This window comes from Anser cygnoides, chromosome W, assembly GCF_040182565.1.
Source record: "Anser cygnoides isolate HZ-2024a breed goose chromosome W, Taihu_goose_T2T_genome, whole genome shotgun sequence".
NCBI classification, from domain to species: Eukaryota; Metazoa; Chordata; class Aves; order Anseriformes; family Anatidae; genus Anser; species Anser cygnoides.
The window spans coordinates 7939045-7952483 of record NC_089911.1 but is presented as its reverse complement, the minus strand read 5'-3'; the positions used below and the strand labels follow the sequence as shown (position 1 = coordinate 7952483).

At 62.6% G+C, this 13439-nt stretch overlaps 2 protein-coding genes across 2 annotated transcripts; both read right to left on the bottom strand.

The window, feature by feature from the left end:
• Positions 1-3215: 3215 nt before the first annotated feature.
• Positions 3216-6402, bottom strand: LOC106049617 (natterin-3). The gene is made up of 5 exons (XM_013201987.3): positions 6262-6402; positions 5866-6020; positions 5492-5527; positions 5058-5154; positions 3216-4797 (listed from the first exon to the last, which is right to left on the bottom strand). Exons 3-5 carry the CDS (start codon positions 5504-5506, stop codon positions 3788-3790), a joined length of 1122 nt encoding a protein of 373 aa, XP_013057441.3. The 5' UTR covers positions 5507-5527; positions 5866-6020; positions 6262-6402; the 3' UTR covers positions 3216-3787.
• On the bottom strand, positions 6136-13344 carry LOC136788657 (charged multivesicular body protein 2a). Its single transcript, XM_066987291.1, has 6 exons — positions 13190-13344; positions 10778-10959; positions 9733-9912; positions 8588-8718; positions 7712-7773; positions 6136-7468 (listed from the first exon to the last, which is right to left on the bottom strand). Exons 2-6 carry the CDS (start codon positions 10943-10945, stop codon positions 7347-7349), a joined length of 663 nt encoding a protein of 220 aa, XP_066843392.1. The 5' UTR covers positions 10946-10959; positions 13190-13344; the 3' UTR covers positions 6136-7346.
• Positions 13345-13439: the final 95 nt, after the last annotated feature.

Genomic DNA, 13439 nt, shown 5'->3' with positions numbered 1-13439 from the left:
CCACCAGGAGGTCATGATGGGGTTGGGAGAGGATTGGGGTGGTGGTGGTCCACCAGGAGGTGGTAGAGTTGGGAGTGGATGGGGTGGTGGTGGTGGTCCTGAGGAGAATGAGGTGATGGTGATGGGGTTGGGAGAGGATGGGGTGGTGGTGGTGGTCGCGAGGAGGTGGTGGTGATGGGGTTGGGAGAGGATTGGGGTGGTGGTGGTCCATTAGGAGGTGGGAGAGTTGGGAGAGGATGGGGTGGTGGCGGTGGTCCCCGTGGGGTGCTGGTGGTGGTGGTCCCCATGGGGTGGTGGTGGTCCACCAGGAGGTCGTGATGGGGTTGGGAGAGGATGGGGTGGTGGTGGTGGTCCCCGTGGGGTGTTGGAGGTGGTGGTGATGGGGTTGGGAGAGGATTGGGGTGGTGGTGGTCCACCAGGAGGTGGTAGAGTTGGGAGAGGATGGGGTGGTGGTGGTGGTCCTGAGGAGAATGAGGTGGTGGTGATGGGGTTGGGAGAGGATGGGGTGGTGGTGGTGGTCCCCATGGGGTGGTGGTGGTGGTGGTCCACCAGGAGGTCTTGATGGGGTTGGGAGAGGATGGGGTGGTGGCGGTGGTCCCAAGGAGGTGGTGGTGATGGGGTTGGGAGAGGATGGGGTGGTGGTGGTCCACCAGGAGGTGGTAGAGTTGGGAGAGGATGGGGTGGTGGTGGTGGTCCACCAGGAGGTGGTAGAGGTGGGAGAGGATGGGGTGGTGGCGGTGGTCCCCATGGGGTGCTGGTGGTGGTCCAGAGGAGAATGAGGTGATGGTGATGGGGTTGGAAGAGGATGGGGTGGTGGTGGTGGTCCCTGTGGGGTGCTGGTGGTGGTGGTCCACCAGGAGGTCTTGATGGGGTTGGGAGAGGATGGGGTGGTGGCAGCGGTCCTGAGGAGGTGGTGGTGATGGGTTTGGGAGAGGATTGGGGTGGTGGGGCTCCACCAGGAGGTGGTAGAGTTGGGAGAGGATGGGGTGGTGGTGGCGGTGGTCCCCGTGGGGTGGTGGTGGTGGTCCTGAGGAGAATGAGGTGGTGGTGATGGGGTTGGGAGAGGATGGGGTGGCGGTGGTGGTCCCCGTGGGGTGGTGGTGGTCCACCAGGAGGTGGGAGAGGTGGGAGAGGATGGGGTGGTGGCGGTGGTCCCGAGGAGGTGGTGGTGATGGGGTTGGGAGAGGATGGGGTGGTGGTGGTGGTCCCCGTGGGGTGGTGGTGGTGGTGGTCCACCAGGAGGTGGTAGAGTTGGGAGAGGATGGGGTGGTGGTGGTGGTCCCCGTGGGGTGGTGGTGGTGGTGGTCCACCAGGAGGTGGTAGAGTTGGGAGAGGATAGGGTGGTGGCGGTGGTCCCCATGGGGTGGTGGCAGTGGTGGTCCACCAGGAGGTGGTGGTGGGGTTGGGAGAGGATGGGGTGGTGGTCCTGAGGAGGTGGCGATGGGGTTGGTGGTGGCCCCCAGGAGGTGGTGATGGGGTTTTCCAGCCACCAGGGGGTTTGGAGAGGTTGGGCGCGTGGAGCGGATGCGGCCGTCCGGCGATGGTTTCGTGGTGGCTGCTGTGGCTGGATGGGGCAACGGGGATGGGGATGGAGACGGGTTGGTGGTTGATGTCCTCCGAGAGCCTGGGGGCTCCAGAACTTGGTTCCTGGTCCCAGTGGAGATCTACCATGGACAGGGGTGAAGATGGGTTGATGGTCGATGTCCCACACGAGCCTGGAGGCTCCAAGACACAGCAGTCTTGAGATGTAACGTAGGTGGAGGTGAAGATGGGCTGATGGTTGACGTCCTCCGTGAGCCTGGGGGCTCCAGAACTTGGTTCCCTGGTCCTGGAGGAGATCCTCCACGGATAGAGGGTGAAGATGGGCTGGTGGTTGATGTCCCCCAAGAGCCTGGGGGCTCCAGGACATGGCAATCCTGAGATGTAGCAGGTGGTGATGAAGATGAGCTGGTGGTTGATGCCCCCCCCCCCAAGATCTTGGTGGCTCCAGAACTTGGTTCCCTGATCCCGGAGGAGATCCTCCACGGATAGAGGGTGAAGATGGGCTGATGTTTGATGTCCCCCAAGAGCCTGGGGGCTCCAGAACTTGGTTCCCTGGTCCCAGAGGAGATCCACCAAGAATAGGGCTGAAGATGGATTGATGGTTGATGTCCCCCAAGAGCCTGGGGGCTCCAGAACTCGATTCTTGGTCCCAGCAGAGATCCGATATGGACAGGGATGAAGATGAGCTGCTGGTCGATGTCCCCCACCAGCCTCGTGGTTCTTCAGGCTCTCGCCCACCCCCTCCACACCCCCCCAACCTCCTCTTCACCCCCAGGACACCCTAATTAAGCACTCAAGGACCTATCGCCCTTTCCCCCCCCCCCCAACTATTTATTCGTTGTCACCCCCGCAGCCAGCGACCTCCTCGCCGGGGCCTTAACTCTCCACGACCGACCTACCTCATGGACCTCTTGGTGGACACCCGGGGCCTCCTCCCTGCGGGTTCGCCCCCCCCCTCACCCCCCACCCCCGCTGTAACGACGGTTTCACCCATTTCTCTGCGGCCCCTGCTCCGCTGCTTCTTCGTCTGCAGGGAGCGGGGGCAAGAAGTTGCACACGGGGGGCGCGGGCAATGCAAGAAATTGGGGGTTGGGGTGAAAACCGTCGGCCGCGCAGCTCGCGCTGCACCGCCTGCGACCGCGCCGCGCGTGCCCTGGTGCGTTCGCGCCGCGGCACGCGGCTTGCAGCGCGGCGCCGGCGGCACGGCGCGGTGTTTGCTCGCGGCGTCCCCCGTGGCTCGCGGCGTGCTGCGGTGCTGGCGGCACGGCGTCGCCTTCGCGGCGCGGCGGTTTGCGGCACGCTGCAGCGTTTGTAGCACGTGCACGGTGGTTGCAGCTCACTGCGGTGTTTGCAGCACTGCATGGTGGTTGCAGCGTGCATGCATGGGGACACGGCTGGGACACCTGACCCGAAGCGACCACAGGGACAGTCCATCCCTAATGACATCACGCCCGTCATAAAAGTGGCAGGAGAGATTTTGGGGGAAGGTAGCCAATGTTCGTAGACGGGTTGGCCAACGGGTTGGCCAACGGGTTGGCCAACGGTCTACCCACGTGACGGAAGGCTTCAACTTCTCCTCTTTGATTCGCGTTGACTTTTCGACTTACCTTGAACCATTTTGGGGCGGACCCCTGCACGTCATCTCGCCCTAACACACCACGCGGCTCAGTTCGTCGGATTTGCGAGCATTTTTTTTCACAAAACCACGAGGGGAGGGAAAAGGAAAACGCAACGGCGGCGTCACAGCGGAAAATGATCGTAGAAAAAAAGGAAAAACAGAGATGGCAAGAAACGCGTTTTTCTGCATTCTGGGCTGCTACCGTATCATTTTGAGATGGAGGTTACTTGAGAAAAATATAGAAGGTGAAGACTGCAAAAAAATGTATTTTTCCGTACTCCACGTTGCATCTTTTCAGGGAGGGATGAATTGGGGAATTATTATTATTATTTGGGGGAAAAAAAAACAGAAAATGCAGACTTCAAAATGTGCCTTTTTTCCACATTGCATGGTGCTGCCATGTCGGTTCGGAGGGGGATGAGGGTTATTCCAGGAAAAACACAAGGAAGGCCAAAAAAAAAAAAAAAATCCGCATTTTTTTTTGCGTTCCAGGTTGCTGCTGCATTGTTTTGGGGAGAGAGGCAGGTTATTCGAGAAAAAAAAAAAAAAGGCAGAAATTGCATGCTTCAAAAGATGCCAATCGGAAGAAAAAAAGAAAAAAAAAGCTTTGCATGGCACCAACCTTCCTCATCGGCACGGCGAGGAACCAGCGAGGGGCGAGCACTGCTCGACGCCGGCCCGGACGTCCACCACCGCCCGGCTGCGTGCCACCCCCGTCACGGCCACGCGGTGCGGTTGGCCGTCGCCGAAGTCGCGGGTCAACCGTGCGGTGAACGGGACGCGGCCGTCCAGCTGGCGTCCCACCAGGGCCACCGTGCACGTCGTACGGGGTCGCACCTCCACCTCAACCTTGCGGGTATGGACAACGTACTCGCCGGCGGTGGCTCGCCCCACCCAGGTGACTCTGGTGACGTTGGTGGCCTCCCAGTTCACGCCATTGAAGGCCAAGGGGGCGGCTTGCAACGCTCCGCGGACGGTGGAGAAGACCTTCTGGTCCAGCTCCCAGTCGTGCACCACCTCGGTGGCCTCTTCCAAGGTGACGTCTTCCCGCGTCCCTCGGCAGCCCTCGTTCTTCACCGTGGTCTTCGTCAGGGTGACGTCCTCCCCGCGCCCCACCGCCTCGCTTGTGTTGTAGCGGACGTCCGAGATGGTGACGTCTCCTGGGCCCGTCTGGACGGCCAGGACTTGGTACCACTTGAACCAAACCTCCTTGTGGTCCACCACCACGAAGAAAGCCCGCTGGTCTTTGGAGACCTTCCCCAAGCCGTACCGGTTCCTGCCGACGTAGATGTCAATGGAGGGGCAGCCCTCCACCGCGTTTTCCGGCACGTCGCCGAAGGAGTCGTCCACCCAACGCAACGCCTCCAGCTTTCCTCTGTTGACCAGCACCTTGAAGTTGGACGCCTTATGCTCAGACTCCCAGAACGGGTAGAAGCAAAACGGGCCCCGGCTGGGGACGTAGGCACCGGTGTTGCAACCGTCCACCTCCGTTGAGCAGACGTACTCCGTCGTCTTGGTGTAGTTGTTCCAGTTGGACACGGCGTCGGCCGGCAGCGTGCCGTCAAAATCCACCCATTCCAGGTGGGAAGGTCTCTCCTTGCCTTCAACAATCTTCTGGTTAAGGTTCCAGCCGGTGGCTGCAGGGGGAGAAAAAGAAAAAAGAAAAAAAAAAAGGGGGGATTTTGGCCATATAAGATGCAACCGAGATGCCTCCATCCTTCCAACGCTGACGGGGGGGATGACGAAGAGATTCCCCACCGGGGATGAGGCCAGCTCCGTACCTGCACCATCAGAGGTGGCCAAGAAAATGCTCAAGAAGGCCCCCGCCAACGCTTCTTGGGTTTTTGGGGTGAAAAGGGGTTGGAGGACGTAGGGACGGACGAGGCCTAGGACTCACCGAGGTGCTGGAGAAGTTTCCTTCCCACCGGCGGCGATCCAGGAGCTCCATCAGCCCCGCCTTGGACGAGGAAAAGGAGGGCAGCGACGAGCCGGGGCTGTAGAGAAGACCGAGGGAGGGGTCACCCGTCGAGGACGTCCCCAACGGCGGCGCCCGGGGCCGGGAGGTCACGGCCGGATCCCGACCCAACCTTTTTTCATTTTTCGGGGTTAAAATTCCACCCGCCCGTGTTGACACAGCTTTTAATTTTTAACTACCTTGGGGGGGGGGGGGGGGAAGGCCGGGAAACGCAACGCAGCGCTTGCTCAAAACGGCCTTTTTTCAAAAAAATTATGATTTTTTTTTTTAATAACTATTTTCTGGGAGCTGGAGTCTTCAGGATGGTTTAAAATTCCCCCAAATGCCCCCAAAATGCGCCTGGCGAAGAGCCATACCTCGTACGTCAGCATCCTGCCAGCCACCTCCAGGGGCTACGAATGAAATATACACATATTTGTGCAAAAATGTACAAAAGACGTGAAACGTACAAAAAAATGCAATACATAAATACTTAAAATAAATATAAAATACATAATTTTTTTGATAAAGAAACATTTATTTCAACAACCCCATGGACGCACCCTCCTCCCATCCCATCAAACCAACCCGGATGGCTCAAACCATCCCGTCCTCGCACCAGGACAAGGCTCCCAAAAACGTCCCCATTTTGGGGCTAAAACCAACCATTTTGGGTTCCGCTGGGTTCTTCCCCCATCAGGCTCAACGCACACCCCAACAGGCGCTGAGGTCGTTCTCGCGCGCTCCCTACCTTGCCTCTGCTCCAACCTCCAATCTCACCGCAACGTAAATCCCGTTATTTTGGGGTGATTTAGGTCCTTTTTGGGTCGCTTCTGGAGCGGAGCGGTGTTTTCTAGGGCGGCCGTGCTCTCCCGGGGACGTGCAAGCCCGGGAAAAGATCAAAGTCTGAATGGGAAGAGAAGTGCAAATAAATGCAAAAAACAAAAACAAAAACAAAAAAAACTAAAGGGGGTTGGCGATTATTGGGAAAACAGCAAATTTTCTGCTTTTTGCAGAAATTCAGCATTATTGCCGTTTTTTTTTATTTCGAGTGGGAAAAACATATATTGGCACCCAAACAGCAGCCTCGAGCAGCACAAAATGCCCATTGCCGGGTTTTGCAGGTGCCAAAACCGGCTCATCTCACCCCAAACGTCAGTCAGAAGTCGTCGTTTCTGGAAGAAACACGTAAATCGCTATTTTTCCTTTTTAACCAAAAAAATCTTCGTTTTCTGCTCCAGACCCGCTGCGTTCGCGCATTCGGAAGAGAAAAGCATCAGAAATCACACCCAAAATCCCGATCCGCCAGGGATGCTAAATAATGGGGGGGGGGGGGTTCCCCCTGGAAAGAGAAGTCTTTGCAGGCTGGGATGCACCAATTTGAAGAGTTTTCGCCCCAAAACGGGGCCGCGGCTGCCGAGCTCATCCAGCATCGCCTTCGTTGTCCCCAAAATGTTGTTTTTTTGGCATGGAAACGTGCTCTTCGGTGGCTTGCTGTCGGACACGGAGCCGTGGTCCCGCCGGTGCCCAACCCCGTAGCAGCCAGCAGAGAATCCCCCCCTCCCCCCCCCCCAACACCACCCCTCCTCCCAGTGCTCCCAGTCCCTTACTGGGAGGCACTGGGGGCCCCAGGAAGCAGCGGGGGGAGGCGGCATGTCCCAACGTGCAGCCTTTATTGCCCCGTTTCAACTCGACTGCCCCATCCGGGGGGGCCGGGGGGGGCAAATATCCCCCAGGAGGGAGTGCAAATACCCCCGGGGGGGTGTGGGGGGGCAAATAATGCACAGGGGGGGGGCAAAATGGCCCGGGGGGGGCAAAATGGCCCGGAGAGGGGGCAAATAGTCCAAGAAAGTCGATAACCCAGAGGAAAAGGGGCAAAAAAAGGGGGGGGGCAAAAAAAAATGAGGGGGGCAAATACCCCAGAAAAGGGGGGGCAATTCCCCGGGGGGGGGCAATTATACCCCCGGGGGGGGTGAAAATACCCCGGGGGGGGGGGGGGAGGCCCTGTAGTGTTGGAGATGCCCCCTGTGGGGTATTTGGGCAGGGTCAAAGGTCACCCGGGGTGGGTCAGAGGTCACCAGAGGTCAAGGGTCAGCCCTCGGAAGGGGGGGGGGTCACCAAGTAGGGGTCAAAGGTCAGAGGTCAGCGCAGGGCGGCTCCGGGGTGGAGGGGGGCACAGGTCACTGGGGGTCGGAGGTCAGAGGTCAGGGGTCGGAGGTCAGGGGTCAGAAGTCAGTCCCGGCGCAGGTTCTTGAGCCGCTCCTCGAGGTCGGCGTCGGCGTCGGCCAATGCGGCGGCGGCCTCAGCCGCCCGCCCCTCCCCCGCCGCCAGCGACCCCCCCGGCGGGGGCAGGGCTGGGGGCAAAGGGCAGAGGTCAGGGGGTCGCCACCCCATTGTGTGTCCCCCCCCCCCTCCCCCCCAAACCCCCCCCCAATCCCCCCAAAATGCCCTCCCCCCGAGCCTCCGAAAACGCTCCCCAGGGCACCTCTGGGCCCCCTAAAAACCCCAAAACACCCCAAAATTGACCCCATTCCCCCCCCCAAATCTTCCTAACCCCCCCCAAATCCCCCCCCCCCGGCCCCCCCTGCCCCACTCACTGGCCAGCTCGTCGGTGAGGGTCAGCCCCAGCTCGTCCAGCACCTGGGACACCACCGCGTCGCTGGGGGGAGGGGGGGACGACAAGGGGGGGGGTCAGAGGTCACACCGGGACCCCAAATTGTCCCCTGATCCCACCCTGTCCCACCCCCAGGTCTCAGACCCCATGTCCCATGACCCCAATGTCCCCTCGTGTCCCCCCCACAACCCCAATGTCCCCCCGTGTCCCCCCATGACCCCAATGTCCCCTCGTGTCCCCCCACGACCCCAATGCCCCCTCGTGTCCCCCCATGACCCCAATGTCCCCTCGTGTCCCCCCCACAACCCCAATGTCCCCTCGTGTCCCCCCACGACCCCAATGTCCCCTCGTGTCCCCCCACGACCCCAATGTCCCCTCGTGTCCCCCCATGACCCCAATGTCCCCTCGTGTCCCCCCCACGACCCCAATGTCCCCTCCTGTCCCCCCCAATGTCCCCTTGTGTCCCCCCATGATCCCAATGTCCCCTTGAGCCCCCCCCAATCCAATGTCCCCTCTGTCCCCCCAATGTCCCCTTGTGTCCCCCCATGATCCCAATGTCCCCTTGAGCCCCCCCCAATCCAATGTCCCCTCCTGTCCCCCCCATGACCCCAACGTCCCCTCGTGTCCTCCCCACGATCCCAATGACCCTTTGTGTCCGCCCCCACAACCCCAATGTCCCCTGGTGTCCCCCCCCCCAACCCCAATGTCCCCTCGTCCCCCCACGATCCCAATGTCCCCTCATGACCCCAATGTCCCCTTGTGCCCCCCCCCACCATCCCAATGTCCCCTCGTGTCCCCCCACAACCCCAATGTCCCCACGTCTCTGTCCCCCCCCGCCATACTTCCCCCCCCCCCACACCTTTCTTCCTCGTCGTCCTCGTCCCCCATGGCGTCGTCGATGGCGTCGTTCATCAGCTCCTCCTTCATGTCCATGATCTCCGCCTGCTTCTCAAACTCCATCATGATCTTCTGGATCTGCGGCAGCTTCAGCTGGGGGGGGGGGGGGACACAGCTGGTGGCACGTGGGGACGCGGGGGGGCCACTACGTGGCGGCCACAGCGAGTGGGTTCCTGGTAGCCGCGGCCTTGGGCGCATGCCCTCCGCCAGCCCGTGGCGGCCACCGACATCCTCGTGGCCGCCCCAAGCAGCCGGCGGTGACCATGGCCACCGGGGTGTCCCCCCCCCCCGGTGAAGCTGGTGGTGGCCACGGCTTTGGGGACATCCTCACGGCTAGCCCAGGGCAACCGTCCCCGTGGCTAGCCCCGGGCGACTTGAGGTGGCCATACGATCTTTGGGATAGCCTTGCGTCCACCCCAGAGCAACTCGTGGTGGCCACGTTCTCAAAGACGTCCCCGTGGCTACTTCAGGGCAGGCCACGATGGCCACAGCCTTGGGGACAACCCCATGGAGCACCTTATGGTGGCCACGGGCTCAGGGACATCCCCAGGGCACCTTGTAGTGGTCACAGGTTCAAGGACATCCTCATGGCCCCACCTGTGGAGATCTTGGTGGCCATGGGCTCAAGGACATCCTCATGGCCACCTCTGAAGAGCTCTTGGTGGCCACGGGCTCAAGGACATCCTCACGGCCACCCCCGGAGAGCTCTTGGTGGCCACGGGCTCAAGGACATCCTCACGGCCACCCCCGGAGAGCTCTTGGTGGCCACGGGCTCAAGGACATCCTCATGGCCACCTCTGAAGAGCTCTTGGTGGCCACGGGCTCAAGGACATCCTCACGGCCACCCCCGGAGAGCTCTTGGTGGCCACGGGCTCAAGGACATCCTCATGGCCACCCCCGGAGAGCTCTAGGTGGCCACGGGCTCAAGGACAACCTCACGGCCACCTCTGAAGAGCTCTTGGTGGCCACGGGCTCAAGGACAACCTCACGGCCACCTCTGAAGAGCTCTTGGTGGCCACGGGTTCAAGGACAACCTCACGGCCACCCCTGGAGAGCTCTCGGTGGCCACCCAAGAGCTTGAGGACGCCCCCCCCCGCGGGCACCCACCTGGCGGTTCATGGTGGCCATGGCCTTGGTGACCCCCTTCATGGCCTGGGCCATGGAGTTGTTGGACTTGAGGGTCTGGATCTTGAGGGACACGGCCTGGACGTTGGCCCGCATGGTGATGAACTTCTTCACGTAGCGCCGCGTCCGCACCAGGTCCTTGGCCATGATCTTCACCGCGTCCTGCGGGCCGGGGTGGGGGGTGGGGTGGGGTGAGGGGGGGACACGTTGGGTGGCCGTGAAGCCCCCCCCCAAGAGGCCTGGGGGCACCTCCAGGGACCCATCGGTGTCCCCTCAGGCCCAGCAACATCTCCGCGGGCTCCTGGTCCGCTTGTACCCGCTGCAGTCACTTGGGGCCCTCCGTGGTCCCACCACGTTCCCCGGTCCCCAGTAGGGTCCCCGTGGCCCCCACTGTGGTGTCTTGTGGTCCTCCCAGTCCCCAGTAGGGTTCCTATGGCACCCACTGTGTTTTTTTGGGGTCCTCCACGCCCCCACCATGTTCCCCGTTCCCCAGTAGGGTCCCCATGGACCCCAGTAGGGTCCCCATGGACCCCATTGCATTTTTTTGGGGTCCTCCACACCCCCACCACATTCCCCAGTCCCCAGCAGGGTCCCCGTGATCCCCACTGCGGTCTTTTGGGGTCCTCCACGCCCCCACTACCTTCCCTGGTCCCCGGTAGGGTCCCCATGGCCCCCACTGCGGTGTCTTGTGGTCCTCCCAGTCCCCAGTAGGGTTCCTATGGCACCCACTGTGTTTTTTTGGGGTCCTCCACGCCCCCAGCACGTTCCCCATTCCCCAGTAGCGTCCCCATGGCCCCCACTGCGTTTTTTTGGGGTCCTCCACGCCCCCACCACATTCCCCGTTCCCCAGTAGGGTCCCCATGGCCCCCACTGCGTTTTTTTGGGGTCCTCCACACCCCCACCACATTCCCCGGTCCCCAGTAGGGTCCCCATGACCCGAGTGCGGTCTTTTGGGGTCCTCCACGCCCCCACCACATTCCCCGTTCCCCAGTAGGGTCCCCGTGACCCCCCCCAGCCCCCCCCTCACCATCTGGCCCTGCTTGGCCATCTTCTTGATGTCGACGATGATTTTCTTCTCCTGCGCCTCGAGCTTCTGGCGCTCGCGGTCGAGCTCGCGCATGGCGCGGGTCAGCGCCCGCTGGTTCTGCCGCAGGAGCTCCTCCGGCGTCTTCCGGCGCCCGAACAGCAGGTCCATGGTGGCAGCGGCGCCTGGGGACGAGGACGGTGGGACACGGGGCGTCAGGGGGGTGGGGGGGGGACGGGGACGGGGACACGGGCGGGGCAGGAGATGGGGCGCGGGGACGCGGGGGACGCGGGGAGGTGGGGGACACGGGGGCGCAGGGGACGTGGGGACACGGGGAGGTGGGGATGTGGGGGACGCGGGGACATGGGGACATGGGGACACGGGGACATGGGGATGTCATGGATATGGGGACATGGGGATGGGGGGACATGGGGACAGGGTGGACAGGGTGGACAAGGGGGACATGGGGACACGGGGATGTGGGGACATGGGGACATCATGGACTTGGGGACAGTGTGGACACGGGGGACACAGGGGACATGGGGACATGGGGACGTGGGGACATGAGGACATGGAGGACACGGGGATGTGGGGGACACAGGGACACGGGGGGCGCAGGGGACGTGGGGACACGGGGAGGTGGGAGACGTGCGGGACGTGGGGGACGCGGGGAAGTGGTAGACACGGGGACATGGGGGACATGGGGACACGGGGATGGGGGGACATGGGGACATGGGGATGTCATGGACATGGGGACAGGGTGGACACGGGGGACATGGGGGACATGGGGACATTGGGACACGGGGATGTGGGGATATGGGGACATGGGGACAGGGTGGACATGGGAGACATGGGGGACATGGGGACACGGGGATGGGGGGACATGGGGACATAGGGACATCATGGACATGGGGACAGTGTGGACACGGGGGACACAGGGGACATGGGGACATGGGGACGTGGGGACATGAGGACATGGAGGACACGGGGATGTGGGGGACACAGGGACACGGGGGCGCAGGGGACGTGGGGACACGGGGAGGTGGGGACGTGGGGACACGGGGACGTCATGGACATGGGGACAGGGTGGACACGAGGGACATGGGGGGACATGGGGACATTGGGACACGGGGATGTGGGGACAGGGTGGACATGGGGACGTCATGGACATGGGGACAGGGGGACACGGGGTTTTGGGGATCATGGGGACGTGGGGGACACGGTGGACATGGGGACATGGTGGCCGCAGGTATGTGGTGGACACGGGGACGTGGGGGACACGGGGATGTGGGGGACACAGGGACATGGGGGACATGGGGACACGGATTTGGGGCCATGAGTGGGACAAGGACAGGGGGAGGGAGCACAGATGGGGACAGGGAGGAAGAGGAGGGACAAAAAGGGGGGGGGACAAAAAGGGGGGGGGAGGGACAGACACAAGGGGGGATACCTATGGGGACCCCCCAGGGGCATCTATTTCCCTCCCCAACTCCCTAGGGGCATTTATTTACCCCCCGGGGCATTTATTTCCCCCCCTCCCCGGGACACTTATTTACCCCCAACCCTCCCAGGGGCATTTATTTGCCCCCAGGGGCACTTATTTACCCCCGGGGGGGGCATTTACTTACCCCACCCCACCCCCAATGGCATTTATTTACCCCCCAGGGGCATTTTTTTTACCCCACCCCCAGGGGCATTTAATTGCCCCCCCCACACCCCCTGGGGCATTTAATTGCCCCCCCCCCCCCCGGCCTCCGATACCCCCCCAAGGGCAGGACCTAACCCCCTCCAAGCCCCGCCCCGTCGCCATGGCAACAGGAAGCCCAGCCAATCGCCAGGCGAGGAGCCCAAGCCCCGCCCCCAGGCTGCCCAGAGCGTGTCCCCCCCCCCTTTTCCCTCTCTATGGTTGCTCATGGCTAGACTGTCCCCCCGGGTCCTCCCGCCAACTCGATGGTTCAAACCTAGAGCGCCTCCTCCCGGCCCCTCTCTATGGTCTCGGCGCCCACAACTCTATGGTCCCTCCCCCCCCCCCCCCCCCCCCCCGGTGGCGGCCCCTCCCCGGAAGTCCCCTCTATCCCCCTCGGTGCCTTCTCTATGGTCGCGGCCCCTCTCACTTCCCCTACGTCATCCCGGTACCGGCCGCTCTGGCCCGCGCCTCTCTATGGTTCTACCGGTACCGGGCCCCTCTGGCCCCCCCTCCCTCGTCTCTATGATACCCCCCAGGCCCCTCTAGCCGCCCCCTCGCTCGTCTCTATAATCCCCGGGCCCCTCTAGCCCCCCTCCCTCAGCTCTATGATCCCGGTACCGGCCCCTCTAGCCCCCCCCGCCCTCGTCTCTATGATCCCCGGACCCCGGCCCCTCTGGCACCCCCCCGGCCCCTCTCTATGACCCCGGGGGCGGCCGCCGGGCCCTCACCCGGCTCCTTCTGCCTCTCCCGGGCTCTCCCGGCACTTCCGCCACCGCCGTGACGTCACCCGATGATTGGTCACGTGAGAGGGGGGCCGGCGTCGCGACCCCGCCCTCCCGGAAGTCAGTAGGGACACCCCCAAACGTCACTTCCTCTCCGTGGGAGGGAGATAGAGTCCGGGCAGAGCGTCACTTCCGGCAGCCACAGTGCCCCCTGGTGACACTGGAGGACTAGGAAACTGGGCGCACTAGGACCGAC